Source organism: Trachurus trachurus (assembly GCF_905171665.1).
Source record: "Trachurus trachurus genome assembly, chromosome: 2".
Lineage (NCBI taxonomy): Eukaryota > Metazoa > Chordata > Actinopteri > Carangiformes > Carangidae > Trachurus > Trachurus trachurus.
Window position 1 is genome coordinate 1300001 of NC_139914.1, and position 23435 is coordinate 1323435.

At 42.7% G+C, this 23435-nt stretch overlaps 4 protein-coding genes across 4 annotated transcripts in view; 1 reads left to right on the forward strand and 3 right to left on the reverse strand.

Moving 5' to 3' along the window:
• The window catches only part of LOC310997409 (uncharacterized protein), a gene marked incomplete at both ends in the record, with an annotated part of 34863 nt that extends 25710 nt beyond the window's left edge, over positions 1-9153 (reverse strand). The window contains 3 exons of the mRNA XM_083987088.1: positions 7059-7150; positions 8180-8329; positions 8796-9153. Coding sequence (XP_083843214.1) covers positions 7059-7150; positions 8180-8329; positions 8796-9153 — 600 coding nt within the window. The remainder of the gene's footprint in view (positions 1-7058; positions 7151-8179; positions 8330-8795) is intronic.
• LOC310997657 (NLR family CARD domain-containing protein 3-like) overlaps positions 1-23435 on the reverse strand; it is a gene marked incomplete at its 5' end in the record, with an annotated part of 366988 nt that overhangs the window by 203491 nt on the left and 140062 nt on the right. The gene's annotated exons all lie outside the window — the stretch shown is intronic.
• Positions 11090-20941, reverse strand: LOC310997420 (uncharacterized protein; the record flags this gene model as incomplete). Its single annotated transcript, XM_083987099.1, has 5 exons — positions 11090-11203; positions 11854-11924; positions 12312-12449; positions 13236-13677; positions 20915-20941. 5 exons carry the CDS (start codon positions 20939-20941, stop codon positions 11090-11092), a joined length of 792 nt encoding a protein of 263 aa, XP_083843225.1.
• The window catches only part of LOC310997430 (nucleotide-binding oligomerization domain-containing protein 1-like), a gene marked incomplete at its 3' end in the record, with an annotated part of 33161 nt that continues 25156 nt past the window's right edge, over positions 15431-23435 (forward strand). The window contains exons 1-2 of the mRNA XM_083987117.1: positions 15431-15537; positions 17128-17295. The remainder of the gene's footprint in view (positions 15538-17127; positions 17296-23435) is intronic.

Here is a 23435-nt window from a genome sequence, read left to right on the forward strand (position 1 = left end):
ACTCTTCAATACCCATCAATACTCTTCAATACTCGTCAATACTCATCAATACTCTTCAATACTCATCAATACTCTTCAATACTCTTCAATACTCATCAATACTCATCAATACCCATCAATACTCTTCAATACCCTTCAATACTCTTCAATATTCTTCAATACTCGTCAATACTCTTCAATAGGCCTACTCTTCAATACTCTTCAATACTCTTCAATACTCATCAATACCCATCAATACTCTTCAATACCCTTCAATACTCTTCAATATTCTTCAATACTCGTCAATACTCTTCAATACTCTTCAATACTCTTCAATAGGCCTACTCTTCAATACTCTTCAATACTCTTCAATACTCATCAATACTCTTCAATACTCTTCAATACTCTTCAATACTCTTCAATACCCATCAATACTCATCAATACTCTTCAATACTCTTCAATACTCTTCAATACCCATCAATACTCATCAATACTCTTCAATACTCATCAATACTCATCAATACTCTTCAATACTCATCAATACTCTTCAGTTCTCGTCAATACTCATCAATACTCTTCAATACTCATCAATACTCTTCAATACTCTTCAATACTCTTCAATACTCTTCAATACTCTTCAATACTCGTCAATACTCGTCAATACTCATCAATACTCTTCAATACTCTTCAATACTCGTCAATACTCATCAATACTCTTCAATACTCGTCAATCAGAACAAGGAATCATTTATTGATCAGTTGTTATTGATTATAGGTAACACATCTGGATGAAGTCGATTGAACTCAGAGACGAGGTGACCCGTGTGTGTGTGTGTGTGTTCCTGTGTCGGCTCAGAGAGATGAGAGACAGAAAACACACACACACACACACACACACACACACAGCCTCCGTCTGCAGCGATGCTCGACATCTGTGTGTGTTTCTGTGTGTGTGTTCTCGCTCTCTGCTGGATTATGAGTTCCTCGGGAAACGAGGCGACGTGCCTTATCTGTCCTCCGGCTCAGCGATAACACACACACACACACACACACACTGACACACACACACAGAGGAACACACACACACACAGGAGCACACACACACAGGAACACACACACACAGGAGCACACACACACACAGTAATTGATGGCTGTTAGGGAGCTGGGATTTCAATAACGGCTCTTATCTCCAGACTATTGAGGGACAGCTGTGTGTGTGTGTGTCCGTGTGTGTGTGTGTGTGTGTGTGTGTGTGTGTGTGTGTGTGTGTGTGTGTGTGTGTGTGTGTGTGTGTGTGTGTGTGTGAGTCTGTATGTGTGTGTGTGTGACACCGATGTCCATCCATCAAACCACCCTCACACACACACAACCACACTTACACACACAACCACACACACAGCTGGATCTGTTTGCCAGATTTCCAGCTGTTTTTTCTTATTTCTGTGTGTGTGTGTGTGTTAGTTTCACCTGGAGAGGTCACCTGTTGGCTCCGCCCACCACCACCACCGCGTTGCCCGGCAACAAAGATCCTCTCCACGTCTGAAACACAGTGAAGCAACGACAGGTCTGAGTTCACCTGAACGCACGTGACATCATCAATACGGGATCGATCCAGATGTTCTCATTGGTCAGTCACAGTAATGCCAGTTTTCCTAGAATCTTTGAGAAATTTTACAATTTTCTTCTTAATTTTACTTTTTTTAAACTTTTTTTTCCAAGAAATTTTACTCCTTTTTGTATTATTGTTTGCCCCTTTTGAGAGAGAAATTTAGCCACATTTTTCTATAATTTTTTGAGAAATTTTACTATTAATTTCTCAATTAAAAAAAAAAAAACTTTTTACTTTTTTTTTGGTTTTAGAAATGTTACCACTTTTTTCTAAAAAAAAAAAAAAAAAAAAACTTAAACTTTTTTGTTTATTTTTTTGAAATCTTACCTTTTTTTTCTAGAAATGTTTCAACTTTCTCTGAGAAATTGTACCACTTCTCATTTCTCAACCATTTCTCCATAATCTTTCAAAAATGTAGCCTACGCCTCATTTATACGTACGTTGATTGTTTGTGTATTTCTGATGTTTGCTTCAAAATGTTGTCCAATGGGGGCTGTTGTCTAATTTGTGTAAATTTTGGGTCCTTGATGTAAAAAAAAGTTTGAGAACCACCAGTGATACAAAGATGAACAGTTTAAAAGCAGTTTACCACTACAAAACATTAGACTACACCACAGTTTGAATCGATGACATCACTCACTCTTATTCTTCACTTCCTGTGGTTTTGATTATTGGTTATTGATCATCCATCAGTTAAAACAACTCAACACCAAACAGAATAAATAAATCCATCCTCACTGATCTCAGGTCTTCAAAAAAACAAAAAAAAAAACCCAGAACTGTTTATGTTGATGAGTTTCTGCTGCAGACGTGCGTTCACGCGCGGCCACGCACGCACCCACGCACACGCGCACAGGTCAGAAAACAAGGTGACCGCAGCTGGAGCGGAACTCCGCTAGAAAAACATCATGTTTATATTGAACAGCAGCGACGGACGGAGGCCGAGAGAGGACACGCACACCTGGACGTGCACGCATGCTCGTGCGCGGACACACACGCACGCGCCGTCCGGAACCGGGCTTGAACTCTCAGAATGAGTGTGTGTGTGTGTGTGTGTGTGTGTGTGTGTGTGTGTGTGTGTGTGTGTGTGTGTGTGTGTGTGTGTGTGTGTGTGTGTGTGTGTGTGTGTGTCCCGGCAGGAAGCAGCAGCAGCAGCAGCAGCAGCAGCTCTCAGATCAGATCCAAACAATTCTCAGATGGAAAATTTAAAACAAAAAAAAAGGGAAAATGTAAAAAATAAAATAAAATAAATAATAATAATAATTTTCCTCCACGACCGGAAACAGCCGTCACGGTGTCGCGCGCACAGCTCGCGGATTATTCCACATTTCTTTTCTTTCTTTTCGGTCCCGTCGTCTGTCTGTCTGCTGGTTGATCCCGCTCTTCCTCCTCTCTCTCTCTCTCCCTCCGTCTCTCTCTCCTGCGTCAAGTTACGCACAATAGAACGGAGCGCTTCCGGTGTTAGATTTCAAAATAAAACGAACAATCCCAGACGTGAGCTCAGTTTATGGAGTCACAGGTAAATTTGAATTGAGTTTATTAATTGAAGTAAGGTTTAATTACTCAAATAATTAATGTCATAAATAGTTTTGATAGTTTTATTTATTTGCCATTTTCTTTTTTCTCACATTTTCCCCATTGGTTCAGTTTGATGTTTTCTATTATTGTTATAAGATTATATTTAGATATCTCCAAAGCATTCAGAAAAACAAACATTAGTGATTTAGATACTATTACATGATATTAGTGTCTAAATAAACAATACTTCAGACTTTAGTGGTGGAGGTGGAGCTTTTATTTTGAAGGCAGCGCAGCGTTGGTGCTGCTGCTCCTCAGGATGAATGTTTGTGATTTCAATCAGCTGTTTCTGTCACAAACACATGTTCACCTCTCTCTCCTGCTCAAGGAGCTTCATTTATGTCTCTGTTCATTTCATTATAAAACCGTTCATCCATGTCAGAGTCATTCAGACTGAAATATTGATTATTATAATGATTATTTTTGATCTGCTCGTGTCTCAATGCACATTTATAATAACTCAGATATGAACTTTATAAAGGAAGTGGAGCTCAGTGTGACGCCATGGTCCAATAGTTTAATAAAGCTAAAGTTAATTTTGATCTGACACTGACACAGCTCTGACTGATTGATAATCAATAATCTATAACAGATAGCTGCACTGAGGCTTCAATAATTCTGTGTGTGTGTGTGTGTGTGTGTGTGTGTGTGTGTGTGTGTGTGTGTGTGTGTGTGTGTGTGTGTGTGTGTGTGTGTGTGTGTGTGTGTGTGTGTGTTGGCTGACCTGTGATACCACAGCGCCCCCATGTGGATCGAGACAGTGTCACAGAGCCAGATGTTAGAGGAGGAGTCCAAACATCTGGTTCAGGTAGCATCTGATGTCTCCTATAACAGATCAGAATAATAATCAATAATAATCATAATAATTATAATAATAGTCACCTTTATCTTTATAAATCTTACAGAGATCATACTTTTTTACAGCTTTTTTATGTTCACAGTCACTGACAAAGGAGATTTATTGTTTAACACAAGCCGAAAGATCCAGAAAATTTGGCTTCTTGCTTAAAAATGTTGATTTTTGTTTGTGAAATGTTGATAAAATAATGAACGAATTACTTAAACAAAACAGGGAATTCAGTTTCTTATTAAGTCAGTTGTAACAAACCAAACAGAACATTTTCCCAGGGTAAATGAGACTGAGCTGCTGCCTGCCACATGACAACAGTCTTTGATGACCTTTCACCTGCTGCTGTTTGTCAGCTGGAACAGGAAGTGTTGAAATGTCAGAAAGTAAAGACACAGGAAGCAGATGATGTCATCGACAGACTGATCTGAGGCCAGAATCAGACCAGTCCAGCGTTACTCAAACGAACAGTGAAAAGATTATTTAGTAAACTTAGATAAAAATAGAAATGACCAGTTCCCCAAAAACGAGAACTAGATAAAAACTGGTCAATTCCTCAGAAATAAAAACTAAACTAAAACGGCTTCATCACTCACTAAACTCACTAAAACTAAAGTGACATAAAATCAAACTGAAAAACTAAATAAAAACAAAAACTAATGAACATTTTAAACCGTGGTCCAGACTGATCTGAGACCAGTGTGTGTGTTCAGAGCTGCGTTCACCCTTGCGACACTCGTGACGGGAGCTGATGACGACTGCGTGATGAACTCCTGATGACCACGAGGTCGTTGGTGACCGACTCATCATGACTCGGCTTGTTCTGGTTCAGGAGAATCTGAAGAGGATGACTCAGCATTCTGAGAAACAGGAAGTGTCTGACCACTGAAGATGTGAGCTTCACACCTCCTCCTCCTCCTCCTCCTCCTCCTCCTTCTGAGCTTCATCTGAACAACATCAACAAACACCACAACAGGAAGTAAAAGAGTGAAGAGACAAACCTCAGTGTCTGTGACTGAACCGTTTCAACAACAAAACATTAAATCTATAAAAGAGCAGGTAGCTGATCATCGCTCTCCTCTGACTGAAGGAAGAAGCAGCTCTGAGAGACTTTCAGCAAACTTTTTATTTTCTATATGTCCACATGTGTTGTTGCTCCAATAACAGAAACAAGACAGTTACTCAGCTCCATGTGTCCCTTGTCTCCAGCTCCAGAGTCCTAGTTCTGGTTAAATCAATGCCTTGTAACTAGTTCCAGGGAGAATGGAGCGTCTCTTGGCTGAAAACCAACCTCGTAAGATCAGAGCCTCCGACCCGGTGTCCCAGCTATTGCTCTGTGACAACGCGACACAAACGTAACGTGCTAACCCGTAACCCGTAATCTCTTGTTGATGACAGATAAGACTACACAAACATACACATGGTAGATGATAAATAACGTTATCCACCGCTCCATGGATTGATTTCCCATCGGCTTCTTCGTTGGAAACAAATGCACATGGAGGAGAGGAGGGTTAGAGACACAGAGGAGGAGAGTTCAGATTTAACTCATTGTATATTAATAAAGCAGAAGTAAGCGATCCGGTCGTTTTGGCTAATGCTGCGTTCCAGGCAGGCTTTTGAAACCGTAAATTACAGCTTCAAGTCACGACTTACGACTTTGTAGCGTTCTAGGCAACCCACTCATGTTTTTCCGACCTGTTTTACCTGTGAAAGTCACTATAACGGCCACTCGTAACTTCTGACCCGTGAACTCGCACCAGATCGAACTGGTACGACTTCACAGGTCGGAAAAACACGAGTTACGGGTTGCCTTGAACGCACCATAACTTCTTGTCAGCCGATGGAGTTAGCAGCCCCTGCCCTCATCATGGATCTATTGGTCCTCGTCCCTACGTCACCACATTCACGCGCATCCCTTGGCTGCACACACAGCCCTTCATGCCGTTCTCTCTCCTCATTGGATAAAACTTGTAGGATACAAGAAATGTTTTCTCCTCGGCTCAGAGCAGAGCAGAGTGACTGACAGACCCGTGTTTCGGTCCAAGCACTCTATGTAAGTGATTGCTGTCGGAAGATATAACTATTTAAGACTTATATTAACACAAAAATATCGCTTACTTCTGCTTTAATAAAATGTCCACAGAGCAGAGTTTATGTCCAAACAAATAAAAAGCATGAAATAAAGAAACCCAGCAGAGTCCCAACTGTCCAGTGGCCTCCATCAGCCCAGAACCAGAACAGTCTCTGAGGTAGAGGAACAGGTAGTCCCTTCACCTCTGGTTCAAATGTCTTTGATCCAACGCCGGTCATCACCATGTGAACAGTCCAGATGTTCAGGTAGCAACCAGGTATCCAGGTGAGTCAATGAGGAGGAGGCAGCGTGCAGCCAGGAAGCTGAGCTTTGTAGTAGATGCACTCTGGAGCAGCAGCAGCTGGACCGACGGAGGAGGGGAAGCGGATCTCCTCATACTGGAACAACATTCATATAATAACTATTATTCATAATTAACACTGATAGATAGATAGATAGATAGATAGATAGATAGATAGATAGATAGATAGATAGATAGATAGATAGATAGATAGATAGCATTAATGAATAGTGATAGATAGATAGATAGATAGATAGATAGATAGATAGATAGATAGATAGATAGATAGATAGATAGATAGATAGATAGCATTAATGAATAGTGATAGATAGATAGATAGATAGATAGATAGCATTAGCATTAATTAATAGTGATAGATAGATAGATAGATAGATAGATAGATAGATAGATAAATAGCATTAATGAATAGTGATAGATAGATAGATAGATAGATAGATAGATAGATAGATAGATAGATAGATAGATAGATAGATAGATAGATAGCATTAGCATTAATTAATAGTGATAGATAGATAGATAGATAGATAGATAGATAGATAGATAGATAGATAGATAGATAGATAGATAGATAGATAGATAGATAGATAGATAGCATTAGCATTAGCAGCTGCGTTAGCACCGTGACGTTGTACCAGGTGTGTTGTTTACCTGTGGCATCTCATACGTCACCGGTGAAGGCTCATCCACCAGGAAGTCTCTGCTGTTCTTCTTCTTACAGCAGAGAAACACCGAGGCTAAACCTGCGACAGGTGAGAGCCACACACAAACTCATTAGCACCAGGCAACGTTAGCTCTGCAACAGGCTGACTCACTGCGGTTCAGCTTCACTTCCGGTCTCCTAAAGTGGGCGTGGCCACCCGTCTCCCGCGTGTGTGTGGATAGAGTTCACTTTTGAATTGTCCAAAACACACACTATGAAACATCCAGACACCTCCATACTGCTCATCTGTACTGACCCAAGTGTCCTGAAGCCGCCACATGAAAAAGTTGTTCAGAAAAAAATTATTGAATCGCTTTTTTTATCCATGTTGTGCATGTCGAGCAGTATGGAGGTATCTGGATGTTTCATAGTGTGTGTTTTGGACCTTTCAAAAGTGAACTCTATCCACTCCGTTGCCAGCCAGAACCCCCCTAGAACTCCTAAAGAGTTTTGATGACTCTGAAAGTTCTCCAAACCCTTTGTTGGCATGATGGTGAGTAGATGATTGGTGAATTATTGATTTTGGGTGAAGTATCCCTTTAGGATTTTTGCACAAGACAGCAACAAAGTTCACTTATGGATGTTACTTGGACTGAGGTATTCTGCTTTTATCTCAGAGTAAACAGCATGTAAAGACACATTCTTGTTGTTTTGAGGCTGTTATGTTTGAAATTTGTCCATTTTAGTGTCAAAATGTTCAGAAGAGACCTGTCATGTGAAAAACGAGTCCAAGATTTACTTCAGTGACTATGGAGGGAAAGAATCGACCACAATCTGAGCTCACGTTCACGCCTCCCACTGGAGTCAACAGACTCAAGACACTGATACAGGAAACTGACTCATAGTGGAGCGTTGGTTTCTAAACTGTATTTAGTGTAAGGTACTGAAAGGAAGTGACATACTGCACTAAATTTAAATCAGCAAACAATCATTCTAATTATTGACATAACTCATTTTCACACAGGAATTTTATACATAGAAACTTAATGAGAGTTTCATGTTTGGTTCTCACTTCCTGCTGCTCGCCTGTGCAAACAGACTGTAAACAGAGACAGTCCAACACACTGACCTATGGTCACCAAGACGAAGAGGCCGTTGAAGGTGAGGGAGCCGTACAGGACCGGGTCGCTGAATAACAGGGACCCGGTGCTCTTCTCCTCCTGCAGGACGGGGTCAGGGCTGCTGGACGGACAAGGAGGAGGAGAAGGAGGAGGAACATCTGGACAGAGATAAACAGATATCAGCTGGTCAGTCTCAAAGTCAAAGTCAAAACTACTTTGTCATAGTTTCCTCAGTCGCTTTGGTGCATTTCTCACATTTGCACAACAGTTAATAATGCATTTCTCAAAACAATTAGTACAAACTGCAAAACCTAGTGGATAACCTGCAAAAGCTTGTCACTGGATAGTTCATTCCTCAAAAGCAAGTATTCATGTCAAGATAGTCACATGGCTTTGTCATGTTTTCATTATGACATTTCATTTGTGACGTGTCTAAAAGCATTCGTTATTTGTTCAGAGGAAGGAAAACTTACGACTATGATGTGCACAAATGACTAAATGTTGTGGAGGTTGAACTAATGGTTACGAGAATTTTTATTCTGATCTGAGAGATGCACCAGTGTGGATGTGGTGGCGTGTCCATGGCGGGAGTCAATGACCCCTGACCCCTGATCAGGCTCTTACCTGAGACCAGGCGGAAGGTGTCCAGGTAATGAATGCCGGTATTGTTCCTATTGCCGCAGTAGTAGAGTCTGCAGTCGTCTGCTGTGACGTTGGTGATGTTCAGCCTGTTCTCCTGGAGCAGGAACTTGCTTCTGTCAGATGGAAAATACTGATTCTGATCTTGCTTTCCAGAAAAGGTCCGTCCGATGAACCCTCTGAGATTTCCATGGATCTGTATGAACCAGTACAGGTCTAAGCTGTTCCCAGAGCAGGTGATGGTGACACTCTGACCCAGCTCCACCTTCACCTCCGTCAGGTTGTTGGCCTCCACACGGAGCAGCAGCAGCAGCAGCAGCAGCAGCCTCCGCTGCAGCTCCATGGTCGACTGACAGCGACGCTCACAGACAGAAGAAGAAGAAGAAGAAGACACCACCACTTCCTGTTTCTTGAGGTGCTGATGTGGGTGTCATCATTACATCTTAACCACAAAGTCAGAGTTTCAACAGACGGAAGTGAAGTGAAGTGGGCTGATCAACAGATTATACATTGATTGACAAGTCATCTTCACATCAGTACTGCAGTAATACTGTAGAACTGAACTAACTGAAGTAGGGCTGCAAGTTAACTAACGATTACTTAGATTAGTTGTTTGGTCAATAAAACGTTACAAAATGTCAATCAGTGTTTCTTAAACCACCAGATGACGTCCTCAAATGTCTTGTTTTGTCCACAAACCAAAGAGAGACTCAGTTTATTGTCATAAAGGAACAAAGAAACCAGAAATATTCACATTGAAGAAGCTGGAATCAAAAACTACGCAAACCGATTATTAGATTATCAAAATAGTTGACAATTAACTTAATAATCAATTAATTGTTGCAGCTCTAAACTAAAGGAGTACAGGTACACTGACAGCAGGAGTACTGCAGTATCTACTATGGTATGTGTTACAGTAGTAGTAGTGGTGATCCTCTAAAACTGAGGCAGTGGCTCCATCTTGTGTCAGAAACGAGTCACTGCTTCACTACTCTCCTCCTTGTTGTGGTTCTCCAGACCACATCTTAAAAGGTCTTGGTCGAACTGTGACAGTAAATCTGAAGCGCCATGGAAACTCCGGCCGTTGTCGTCCTGTTATCTGTGGACACACAGCACTGATTTCTTCATATTACAGCTTGACAGAGTTAGCCTGAAGCTAATGAGCTCAGTCCAGAGAGCTTTCTGGAGTGGAGCCTTCAGCACCAAGTCTCACTGTGAAGCATTTGGTGCAGTAAATGGTTTTAATCAATGACCAGAGTGTTGCTTCATGAAATGATGTAAATATCAAGACACATGTCACATTATCTGAAGAGGACAACTCAGCATTCTGAGAAACAGGAAGTGTTTGACCGCTGACGATGTGAGTCACTAGCAGCTTCACACCTCCTCCTCCTCCTCCTCCTCCTCCTCCTCCTCCTCCTCCTCCTCCTTCTGGACTTCGTCTGAACAACAAACACCACAACAGGAAGTACAACAGTGAAAAAACAAACTGCAGCCTCTGTGATCAAACCGTTTCAACAACAAAACATTAAATCTATAAAAGAGCAGCTGATCATCGCTCTCCTCTGACTGAAGGAAGAAGCAGCTCTGAGAGACTTTCAGCAAACTTTTTATTTTCTATATGTCCACATGTGTTGTTGCTCCAATAACAGAAACAAGAGAGAATATCTTGAAAACAAATGCACATGGAGGAGAGGAGGGTTAGAGACACAGAGGAGGAGAGACCAGACCTGGATAGTTCAGATTTAACACATTGTATATTTTTAAACTTTCTTTTTCTTTTTCATTCAAGTGTCCACCAGTGGCCTCCATCAGTCCAGAACCAGAACAGTCCACAGTCCTCATGCAGGTCTGTGCTCTTAGGTGGAGTCCCTTCACCTCTGGCCATCACCATGGGAACAGTCCAGATGTTCAGGTGTGCAGTGAGTCAGTGTGGAGGCAGCCTGCACCTTGGACGCTGAACTTTGGAGTAGATGCACTCTGTAGTATACTGAAACAACAAATATAATAACTTTTATTCATTAGATAGATAGATAGATAGATAGATAGATAGATAGATAGATAGATAGATAGATAGATAGATAGATAGATAGATAGATAGATAGATAGATAGATAGATAGATAGATAGATAGATAGATAGATAGATAGATAGATAGATAGTGTGACGGAGCGCCTTTGAACGCCCCGTCATTCCCTGACCGGCGCGCTCTCTCTCCCAGAGAGTGCCGGTGTCGGGCGCGCGCGCTGCGCCCTCATTGTTCCGGCGGAGCCAAGCTCCTTATAAACTGTTCCCCGCCGGCCGCATCTCGCGGTCCAGCGGTGGCATAAACTTTTCCCGTGCCCTGAACTCTGTTCTCCCCACTGTGGGTCGTCGAGGGTGCACACTCGGCGCCTACGTGACACATACACACACACACCTACACACACGCTCACCTGCTGTTGCTGCGGAGGTCTGACTCGGGTTCACTGGCCGAACCGAGGCAGTTCCGGTCCACGTCATAAGTAGCGCACTGTGGCGCGCTACCTTGGGTCAGGTGACCACGGACTAAACCATATGTGGTTAATTGTTATAAAGTATTGTTAATTTATGTGTTCTGGGGGAAAAGTGGCGTAGCCATATGAGGGGTTATTAGTGCCACAGTACTGGGGTTTGATTTAAAGGGGTTCTGTAAGTTTTGTGTATTTTTCCCAGTTTATGTTTCTTAACCCCTGTGCTTTGTTAATTGGTTTGCCCGGGGGAGGGGCCAAGGGGGTATTTAAAGAGAGCTCAGCTCACTTGAAGGGGTGTTCGGCTGAGGAGCATGTAGACTTGCTGCCTGGTTCTTGTAAATATCTTTTGCCTCCATCCTGTTGTAAATATTCCTGCTGGTTATTTTTTGCTTTGCCACCTGTGAGTATTTTGGTCTTTGGGTTTTTGGTGTAATAAAAAGAAAATCACCCAACAAAAGTTTGCCGACTGGGCCATCATCTTTCCATCCATCGCTACAGAGTATCGAACCCCGACAGATAGATAGATAGATAGATAGATAGTGTGTTGTTTACCTGCGGTGGTGGAGGCTCATCCAAGTCTCTGCTGCTCTTCTTCTTGGAGTAGAGAAACACCGAGGCTACACCTGTGACAGGTGAGAGTATAGCTGAGGACACATACTGTGGCTCGTTTGAAAGGTGAAACTTTCTGCTTCAAATGGGAACAAAATGTTTATTTCTACATGCATCCGTTCCTGAGCAATCCCAAGCTAACTTTTATGAAATGTGCACTGTTTGTGCGTTCACTCCTCCCACTGGAGTCAATAGACTCAAGACACTGATACAGGACAAGACTCATCGTCTTGGTTTCTAAACCGTCTCTGGGGTAATGTTCTGAAAGGAAGTGACATACTGCACTAAATTTAAATCAGCAAATAATCAATCTAATTATTGCCATAACTCAGTTAGTCACACAGGAACTTGCATGGAAACTTAACGAGTGTTTCATGTTTGATACAGTCCAACACACTGACCTATGGTCACTAAGACGAAGAGGCTGATGAGGGTGACGGAGCTGTACAGGACCGGGACACTGCTCTGCTCCTTCTGTTGGCCGGAGTCAGGGCTGCTGGACGGACGAGGAGGAGGAGGAGGAGGAGGAGGAGGAACATCTGGACAGAGATAAACAGACATCAGCTGGTCAGTCTCAAAGTCAAAATTACTTTATTTTTCTGTTCATCGCAAAGAACGTCATAGTGCAGATGTGGACACACACAACACAATGACAACAACACATCCCCTGACAATGGCAACACAGACATGTCACATAAACTCACATACATGCTGTCATTCCGACATCCCACCATTTAGACATGTCGCTATTCCGACATGCCATCGTCCCACCATTCAGACAAGGCTTCCAATATAAGGGAATGTGCGTTACTCAACAGGTGACTCCTTCCTACTTATCTGGACTCTCTCTCTCTATCTGTCCTGTCTAGCCTCTACCAGGTCTTTTTACTAAACTTAACCAACTCCTTTCACCATTGCCAAAGCCCAACCAGTGCAAAATCTTTTTGGGAAAAAGCTAGGATGTTTAAAAAAGAAAAAAAAAATACTGTCATTCCGACCATAGGAGGCAAGAATTGTCAGAATGATGGGACATTTGATAGAAAATTAAGTGTTGCCATTTAGACAGTTAGAGGCCTATGTCGGACTGGTGGGATGTCAGATGGCAGTTGCCACCCATTAAAATGGTTGGTTAAGAACAAGTTAGGAACGTGGCAATGAAGCATTTGTAGGAAGCAGTGAGGATTGTCTGATGAACCTGAAGTTTGTGAAGTTTCATGAGGAAGAAGAGGCAGCTGAAATGTGAGTTTGTTGTATCGAGCTGTTTGTATGAGTCACTCTTTAAGTTACGGTGCTGGTTGACCCCTGACCCCCGATCAGGCTCTTACCTGAGACCAGGAGGAAGGTGTCCAGGTAATGAATGTTGGTGCCGTCCTTCCTGCCGCAGTAGTAGAGTCTGCAGTCGTCTGCTGTGACGTTCGTGATGTTCAGCCTGTTCTCCTGGAGCAGGAACTTGCTTCTGTCAGATGGAGAATAGAGACTATGCTCCTGCTTTTTAGAAAAGGTCCGTCCGATGAACGCTGTCAGATTTCCATGGATCTGCATGAACCAGTACAGGTTTGAGCTGCTGCTGTCAGAGCAGGTGATGGTGACACTCTGACCCAGCTCCACCTCCACCTCCGTCAGGTTGTTGGCCTCCACACGGAGCAGCAGCAGCAGCAGCAGCAGCAGCAGCAGCAGCCTCCGCTGCAGCTCTATGGTCGACTGACAGCGACGCTCACAGACAGAAGAAGAAGAAGAAGACACCACCACTTCCTGTTTCTTGAGGTGCTGATGTAGGTGTCATCGTTACATCTTAACCACAAAGTCAGAGTTTCAACAGACGGAAGTGAAGTGAAGTGGGCTGATCAACAGATTATACATTGATTGACAAGTCATCTTCACATCAGTACTGCAGTAATACTGTAGAACTGAACTAACTGAAGTAGGGCTGCAACTAACGATTATTTTGATTAAAGATTAATTGATCAATAAAATGTTACAAAATGTCAATCAGTGTTTCTTAAACCACCAGACGACGTCCTCAAATGTCTTGTTTTGTCCACAAACCAAAGAGAGACTCAGTTTATTGTCATAAAGGAACAAAGAAACCAGAAATATTCACATTGAAGAAGCTGGAATCAAAAACTACGCAAATCGATTATTAGATTATCAAAATACTTGACATTTAACTTAATAATCAATTAATTGTTGCAGCTCTAAACTAAAGGAGTACAGGTAGTAGAACTATGAACACAGGAGTAGTAGTGTTTACACTGACAGCAGGAGTACTGCAGTAGTATCTACTATGGTATGCATTACAGTAGTAGTGGTGGTGGTGGTCATCTAAAACTGAGGCAGTGGCTCCATCTTGTGTCAAAAACGAGATGCTGCATCACTCCTCTCCTCCTTCCAGTGTTGTGGTTCTCCAGACCTCATCTTCAAGGTCTTGGTCTTGACTCGGGTCTCAGTCGAACTGTGATGTAATTCAATAAGTTTAAGGTAAATAAAAGTGTTCTACTAAAAGGAGACTGTGCTGTGTTCTTCTGTTCAATCCGGACTATGTTTTAATTAAAGCAGAAGTGAGTGATATATTTGTGTTAATATAAGTCTTAAATAGTTCTATCTTCCGACAGCAATCACTTACATAGAGTGTTTGGACTGAAACACGGGTCTCTCAGTCCCTCTGCTCTGCTCTGAGCCGAGGAGAAAACATTTATCGTATCCTACAGTTTTTATCCAATGAGGAGAGAGAACGGCATGCAGGGCTGTGTGTGCAGCCAAGGAACGCCGTGAATGTGGTGACGTAGCGACGAGGACTGTTATGGTGCGTTCAAGGAAACTCGTATTTTTCCGACCGTGAAGTGGTACCAGTTCGATCTGGTACGAGTTCACCGGTCGGAAGTTACGAGTGGCCGTTATAGTGACTTTCACCGGTAAAACAGGTCGGAAAAACACAAGTGGGTTGCCTGGAACGCTACAAAGTCGTAAGTTGTGACTTGAAGCTGTAATTTACGATTTCAAAAGCCTGCCTGGAACGCAGCATTAGCGAAAACGACCGGATCACTCACTTCTGCTTTAAACATGGTTTAGATTTTATGTCTAATCTTTTTCTTTTGAGAGAGAGAGATAATAAAACATAACAATAACAAAAATATGAAATAATAAAACAAGAATATGAATTATAATATTGTAATAGGCAACATTTGGCTGCCAATAAAGCTGTTTGAATTGAATTGAATTGAATTAAGTTTGTTTAAGCCCTGTTATAATTTGGATGATTCAAGCAGCTATTTCTGGAAATCCTGGTATGATTTGCTGATTTTTACTTTGACAAATCTTTGTTAAAGACAAATCATCTTCATCATTAAAACGATAAGCTTGTTCCACACAGAAAATAAAGAAATCAGAATCAGATCCTGCTTCACATCTTCACTTTAACTCAGTGCTTTTATTTTGAAGGTTACATTTTCGGTCCAATGTCGCCATCTTGTGGAGACTCGAAAGTGAAAGTGGTGTATGGAACATAAAAGGAAACTGCAGACGCATGAAGTCGTCGTAGTCCAGGAGCGGAGCAGAACTATCAGAATATTTCTTAAAATGTAAATGACAGAAACTGTGAAGTCTGAACGCAGGATGAGAGACTCTCAGGTAAGACTGAAGACTGAAGCAGAGCAGCTGGACAGTTCGTGGCGTCGGGCGGGGCTTCATAAGGAGAAAAGTCTACTCAGGCTTTACAGTTGAGTTCGGCCTCAGAGTTCAGTTCTGTTCAGAGAAATCACATGTGGACGAGATACCTGCGTTTACAATATACAGTGTCGCGTCGTGTCTACGTAAGGTGAAGTTCACCTGGTCCGCTCTGTTTACTGGTTAGTTCAAGTTTAGTCTCAGTTTTTACTGAACTAACTCCGTATCCAAGAAAGTTCATGTCTGCTCCAAACCGGCTCAGAGGCAAACACGTTTAATTAATAATTGTGTAATCGACATTATTCTATATGTCTTCTTTTACTTTTGGTATCTAAAGGATGTTTTGATGCCAACAGTTTTATATTTTTGGTTAAAAAAAATAAAATTAGGCTATTATTTTATTTTAATTTGTGGCAGGTTATTCCTGCACTGTGGCGTTGTTACTTGCTTTAGTGAAACACATGAACACTTTTCCACCACCATTCAAGGCAGAACATTTGACATAATGTGTGTCTATGGTGATGGAGCAGGATGCAGCCTACTAAAAGGCCACACAAAAAGTCACATTAATTGCTAACATTACATGACAGTAGATTACATTCAGTTTTCTGTATGGACTGATGTCATTTACAGATATGACGCTGAACAGTGAGCCTGGCAAAGCGCGCGCTTCCCGCCCATACACTGGTGGACTGTAGTGGACCTGAGTGGACTGTTGTGGACTGTAGTGGACTGTAGTGGACTTTCTCTGACCTTTGGGCGGTGGAGGAGGACAACTCAGCCGAGACACTTTCTGAAATGACTGCTGTGAAGCGGAGACACCGTGACCTGAGCTCAGAGATTTAGAGGTCAGTTTAAAATGAAACCGGAGTGACGTAACTGTCTGTCAGTTAATCATCCGTTGACGTTGGCATGGCAATGGAAGCTACTGTTGGAAGCGGGACCGTTAACTACCACAAAAAAAAAAAAACTACAGTTAAAACGGCAGACAGACATAAGCTAACTTATTTTTTTTTATTTACAGACAACTAAAGTAACCAGCACACTGTTCGCGTGGTTTAATAGCAGGTTAGTCAACGATTTTTTCTCTTTTTTTCATTAACCAACAAAAATAATGTAGTTAACGTTACCGGTAGAATTCAGGCTGACGCACGTTGGTGTCAGTTAACGGTTAGCGTTTTTTGTGCCAGTTACTGTTAGCTAACATGTTTGTGCTTTCATTCCCTGTCTAACATATAAAACTGTGGTCAGTCAACTGTAACGCACTACTGTTAAAATGAAATGGATGATGGTGGAGGAGACATTGAATGTCTTGCTGTCTCTTGGATAATAGCTAACTTTTGTGTAACATCGTCTCATCTCAGCGTCTTCCATCTACTGTTATCATGTTTTGCTGTGACTGACCTGTTAAGGAATCTCAGCAACACCTCTTTAGGTTAATTCGCTCAGAGTGAAAATCCGACAGTGTCTCTAATTTTTAACTTGAACTATGAAGTTGATTTGATAATAAAGTATTAGTGAAATTAAGGATTACTCTCCCTCTCCTCCTGTTAGACACTAAGCTTTCTTGGAGAGATGCCATCGTTGATTCAGGCATTGAGGCGAGGGAGGTCTTGCACAGCCAGTTTCAGAAGATACAACCAGACACTATGACTGTATGAGACTGTGTCACGAAAGGTCTCTACATGGGGGCAAAGGGACGCTGCAAGGGGCAAGACTCAGGTAAGTGAAAATGTGTCTTGAAGTAATATTTTAAATTGTCTGTTGAGCATTAGATACAAGAGTCAAAATACTCATTAATATAAGTCAATACTACGGTGGCCGTGAGGGGCCAGGACGCTGCAAACTCCACAACACAACACATTAAGGAAAAACGCGCTGCAAACGCCACAACACAACACATTGAGAAAAACGCGCTCAAACTCCACAACACAACACATTAAGAAAAACGCACTGCAAACTCCACAACACAACACTTTTTTTTTTTTTTTTTAAGCATATTTTTTGGCTTTTCATGCCATTATTAGATAGGACAGTTCAGAGTGTGACAGGAAATGGGAGGCAGAGAGGGGGAATGACCCGCAGGATAGGGCCGTCCGACGCAGGACTCGAACCGGGGCCGCCTGCAGCGAGGACTATAGCCTCTACACATGGGGCGGGTGCTCTACCAACTGAGCTAAACACCGCTCCACAACACAACACATTAAGAAAAACGCGCTGTAAACTCCACAACACAATGGAAGTGTTTTCCAGGGGGACAAGGCCGGATTAACCATATGGGCAATTGGGCAATTGCCCAGGGGCCCGCGACCTCTGAAGGGCCCAGGGCAGTGAGGGCATAAGCAAAATATCTGATTATCTCTCTCGCTTATAAATTAAACTGTCCACCAGAGCCGCTGCGCTGCACCGTCTATGCACCGCACAGAAAACCCTGCACCTGCCTGTGACTCTGTGACATGAGCTGAGACCCTGTGAAGGCTGGTCAAAGGTGACGCAAATCAACGTGCACTGAGCGGGGAGTGTCAAGCAACTCAAAAAATGCAAAGATGGAGAAACTAAGTGGGAGCCCTGAACGGAAATTAAAAAAGGAGAAGGACATCAGAAACACATAAAGTTAAACCGAAAATAGGTAATTTCTTTAACGTTACCAACTCTTCTGCTACGGCAGCTTCCGTCAACGAGCCGGACAGCTCAGCTAGCCAGGACGGCCTGAAGTCTGACCAGCCGGTAACTGTTACCGCGGCTACCGCCACCGGTACGTCTGTCTCCTCCGGCGTTCACGTTCATCCGTGAGAACACCCGCCGAGGCGGCGCCGTCCACTGGACTGACCGGAGCTCAGACCGACCGGTGACCGCGGTGCGCGCAGAGGAAATGTTCTGATTGACTGGGAGTGAATTGCTCCGCGGCCAGCCCAGTATTGGTGAGTGACAGCTATTCATCATCATGCTGCCTTTATGGCGCTAGGCTGTGCATTCAACATGTTGATTTATTTTATTCAAACGGAACAATAACGTATCGTTAAAAGTTTAAAGCAGCGGGATAATTCACGTTTGTAATTAATTGAAATAGAAATCCGCTATTGTTGTGCCGGATCTCTATAGATGGTGAAGAGTGTCATAAGGTTGTTGTTGTTGTTGTTGTTGTTGTTGTTGTTGTTGTTGTTGTTGTTGTTGTTGTTGTCGTCATAAAGTTGTTGTCATAGAATGGATTGATCCCTAAAAGTCTGTCTGCACGTCTCCGTTGTGGCCTTCAGTAGGCTACTGAGCTCTTTGCTGCTCCCTCCTTGTTCTCATTTGCTCTGAGTTTGGTTTTGTCACCTTATGATGTGGAATCTTATCTTATATTCTTCATTTAGACTTGTGTGATTGCTACAGTGCATGGATCCCTGATAAACACATCACTAACAATAGAAAACATGGTTTTTCTGGTATGCAGCTTTCTATGAAAGGTGGTGCCCCACCACTTTTTTTTTTTTACATGTAAAACGCCACTGATTGCACTATAACTTGATAGTCCTGTTGAATTCTGAGGTGACAAGTTAATTTCTCTGTAAAATGAGCTCAGAACCAAAATGTTCCTTGATTCTAGTAGATTATGGAGTGTCTTGTCTGTGGACTTCCTCTCTCTATCAATTCAATACAATATAATATTTGTGTTGTTAAGTAAATATTGAATGCTTTGAAAGTGGTTGCTTATTTATTATTTATTTATTTGTGAAAATGGAGGACACTTCCCTCTCTTTCTATGTAGTGGGTCAATTTTGCCAGATTATACAGATGCTGATGTGTTTTGTTTTCATAGCATCATATGTGAGTGATAGGGGTGTCACGATTCTCCAAATCCTCGATTCGATTTGATTTTCGATTTTAGTTTTCTTTTTCTTACAGCACAAAGGCCTTTGCTATTTTCAGACTAGTCTAGTCTACGATCATTGGTTTTATTCATCAAATGTTGTACAGTAAATCTCATTTCAAAAGATGGGCTACATATAAGTGATGCAATTTCCATAATGTATCACATTAGGCACTAATGGTCACATTTAAATAATTTTTTTTACAATATAAAGGTAACATGCCCCCAAAAATCATGATCCAGGGGCCAAAATTGCCCCCAAGGTTTTGAAACAAATATATTTATATCTGTACATTATCATAATTTTATTTTCATTAATTTACCGTCCTGTCTCATTATTCTCCTGATGTCGGCTTAATGTAATGTAAACGAGATTGCGCTGATACGCGAGAGTCATGTGACAGACAGCGGGGCAGAGCTGCAGCTGCCGTGCTGCCATGGACCTGATGATCAGGTCCTGATCAGACTGGTGGTGGCCCACAGTGCATCAGTCCCGGATCCTCCACCGTCACAGATCCCCCGAAAGCCCCCGCAAATAATACATCGACAAAAAGTGGCAAGTTGCACCTTTTCGTCGGCTTATTATTTGCGGGGTTTCTGTTTTTTTTAAATCTTATAACGTCTCTGCAACATGCGGCTCTCAGTGCTGATCGGTGTTGTGTAGTTAGAGCTGTGTCTCCCTCCTGTTCCCCAGTTAGGAGGGGGACAGTAGCCCACCAGGGCTGGGTGATAAAACGCTATAAATTGTGAAATAACTTTTCTAAAAGATAGAAATATGAGACGTGGTCGACAGGTTTCAGTCATCCATGTTTTGGCAAATAGCCAATGATATTGAGAGTTGCGCTGCGCCGAACCAATCATGTGGCTGGAATAGAGCCAGTCAACATGTGCATTTGTTTGGGTTCCTGCAGACGTGCACATCAGCTGACACCGCCGGTAAAAAAAAAAAAAGAAAGAGAGAGAGAGAGAGAATGGGTGAGTGTTGTCTCGAAATAAAAAGTAAAGGGGGGGGGGGGATCGTCGATCCTCTCTTTGACTTCGATGCTCGAGATCGTGACGTGATTTCGATCGATTTCGATAAAAAAATCGAAATCGTGACACCCCTAGTGAGTGAGTGGCTTGACAAGAGGACATTGTGGTGTATTTGTAGTTCTGAGCATTTGCACATCTGTACATCAAAGTGCACTTAATGGCAGTTAGATATTGAAGTATTGAGTATATTTACTGTGTATTACTGGAATCTATTCTGTATTTTGACAGATTATAGTGATCCTGGGGTCGTGATGATGGGGCCCTTGAATATTGTTGCCCAGGGTACAGCGAAGTGTCATCTGGCCCTGCAGGGGGACCATAATCAGAGACGGACCCACATCCTGTTGCCGGTCTGAATCAATGAATGTTCAAACCAATCTGTATTAGGACCATAGAGGACGAGTTTTTTTCAAAGAGGTAAGTGTTCTTTTAACAGACTAGAGAATGTTAAGTTACGTCACGCCGTGGGATGTTGGGCGCCATCTTTGGAGGATCGCGGATGTAAACACTTGCTCGTCTCCCTAAAAAAAGTTCCCCAAAGTTGCTTAAAAGTAATCATGGTGGGACAGTACTACTGCGTAAAAAAATGCCACAGTAGTATATGCACTAATACCAAAAACGAGATAGTTCACGATGTCTGGATAAGTCAGTGGACGGAGTAAATCTGGGTCTTGAATCCAGTCCCCACTCTCTGTTTACGTTTGCGTTCCTCCAAAGATGGCGCCGACGTCCCACAACCATAGACCACAACGCAAAGTGGCGTGACGTCAGCTTCACATTCTCTATACCACGGTGGCTGTGCATCACTTGCTGCGCGTTTTTCTTAATGTGTTGTATTGTGACATTTGCAGCTCGTTTTTCATTAAAGTGTTGTGTTGTGGAGTTTGCAGCGTCCTGGGGGGGGGGGGGACAATGCTTATATAGTAGTTCATGGGATTAAAATTAAATAAAATCACTGGCTCTACAGGAATCACATTATATTCCTCTAAACTGGCCTGTTGCTCACATGTAATTTTGGTGTAAATGAGTTAGGTGTGTGAATATCTCACATACACTAGTGTCCAAAAAAAAACTCGGAACGCTGATCGTGAGAGGATCCTGAGTGTTCAGGGAGCGACAAACTGCTCAGGACCAGGTTAGTCGTTCAGCATCTTACCATGGAGATTTATCCCGGTAAGAAGTGAACCACCGTCGTAGTACGGAAGACCCAGAGTAAACCCTTAAGTTACCTGGATAAGCTCAAATCCTGCTTCGTAGCCTCTGGTGTCTTTACACACAAGCCGTTCAACTTCATACGGTAACCTCGGATATTTGGGACCGGCAGTAAATTGGGAGTCGGCTTTTATGGGTACCCGAAGTCCTGTCACCAAGTAGCAAAGGACACCACTGCGTCTCCTTCTCTCTCTCTTCACGCTCTGACTGTGTCGGTGGGCTGCGTTCACGCTCAGCACAACCTCTGAACGGAGCGGAGCCCCAATGAGCCCCGCCCCCGCGGGCACACAATCAAGCGCGCAAGGGGGCAGTTGTCGGTCTGAGAAGTGAAGCTCACTTCCGCATTCAAAAAACTGCAATCCCCTCGGCTGTCGCTGGGGGCTGGCTCCAGAAGGGAGCAACTCCAATTGGTAAAATAGCCGACTTTACAGCTTAAAAAAACATATTTACAGCCTGGAACATTTCATTTTTTTGGTCTCAACCGATAGTTTCTACCCCCGCACACACTCTGAAGGGGGTGATTTTTTTTAAAAACTGTGCCGTTTTACTATTATTAGGTTTAAAATTCTGGCCAATTAGGGCGCGGAAACGTTGAGTGACAGGTCCGGAGACCGCTGCTTCGAGGCCAGTGGGCGGGTTCTCGGCTGGCTAACTGCCGCACCTCTCCAAATATGGCAAGTAGAATCCAACATGGCGCAGTTCAAACCCCCGTAGTAGCGGCACAAAACAGAGGCTGTTTTCGAAACCGCATACTACCGTACTGCCTACTACATACTGCGTTAGTATGTACTGTATACTGCATACTGAATGTGGGATTCAGTCTGCTACTTCAGCAGACTGACGCCGTTATCATCGCAGTATGCAGTATACAGTATACGAGTTTCCCAGAATGCATTTCACGGCAACCGGTAGCGGTAGCTGTAAAACAGGCTAAAAGCTGTTTTATTTTTCGCTCTAGCGCTGTAATTATGTAACTGTATAAAGTTTTAATATTTTTTCATGCGAGAAAGTAACTGTTAAGATCCCAAATATACGGCCAGTTTATCCAAATGACGGCTGTTTGCTCCGAGAAGTGAAGCTCCACAGCGACCGCGACATCACAGAGGCAGCAGCCCGGCTCCTGACGTGCTCGGCCGGCCAGCACTACGATGTCATTCCGGACCGGAGGAGAAAACGGTCGCTAATTAACTTACCCGCAGGTTTTTAAAGGTTTACCACCGGCTGGTTAAATTATTTTTAGGAGATAAATGTTGGTCTCATTGATGAAATCTAACAATTGTGGCAGTTGCATTAGTTTGTTTGAATGTAAAGTGAAGCTTCCTGTGTGTAAGCAGCGCTGCCTCGGGGCTCTGGAGCCTAACGTTACGTACAGAAATCACCACATTTACAAAAAATAAATAAATATTTTACAATGAACCGATCAGTCTGCATTAAGTTTTATTTTATTAAACTATAGTTACGGTACACGGCTACACTACCGTCTTTGGTTACGGTTAGACGTCAGGGGTGCATTGCATTGTGGGATACAGTATGCGATGTAGACTGGTCAGATGCAGACTGGAAATATTTTCCGAATCAGTACGACATCCGGGAACTTTTCGCATACTGCAGATTTTGCTTTTGTTCACATACTGCATACTACATACTACATTTTGGCCAAATCAGTACGTACTAGCAGTATAGTATGCGGTTTCGAATACAGCCAGACTCCCCCAAACCAATGGGTGACGTCACGGGTGCTACGTCCATTCTTTTTACAGTCTAT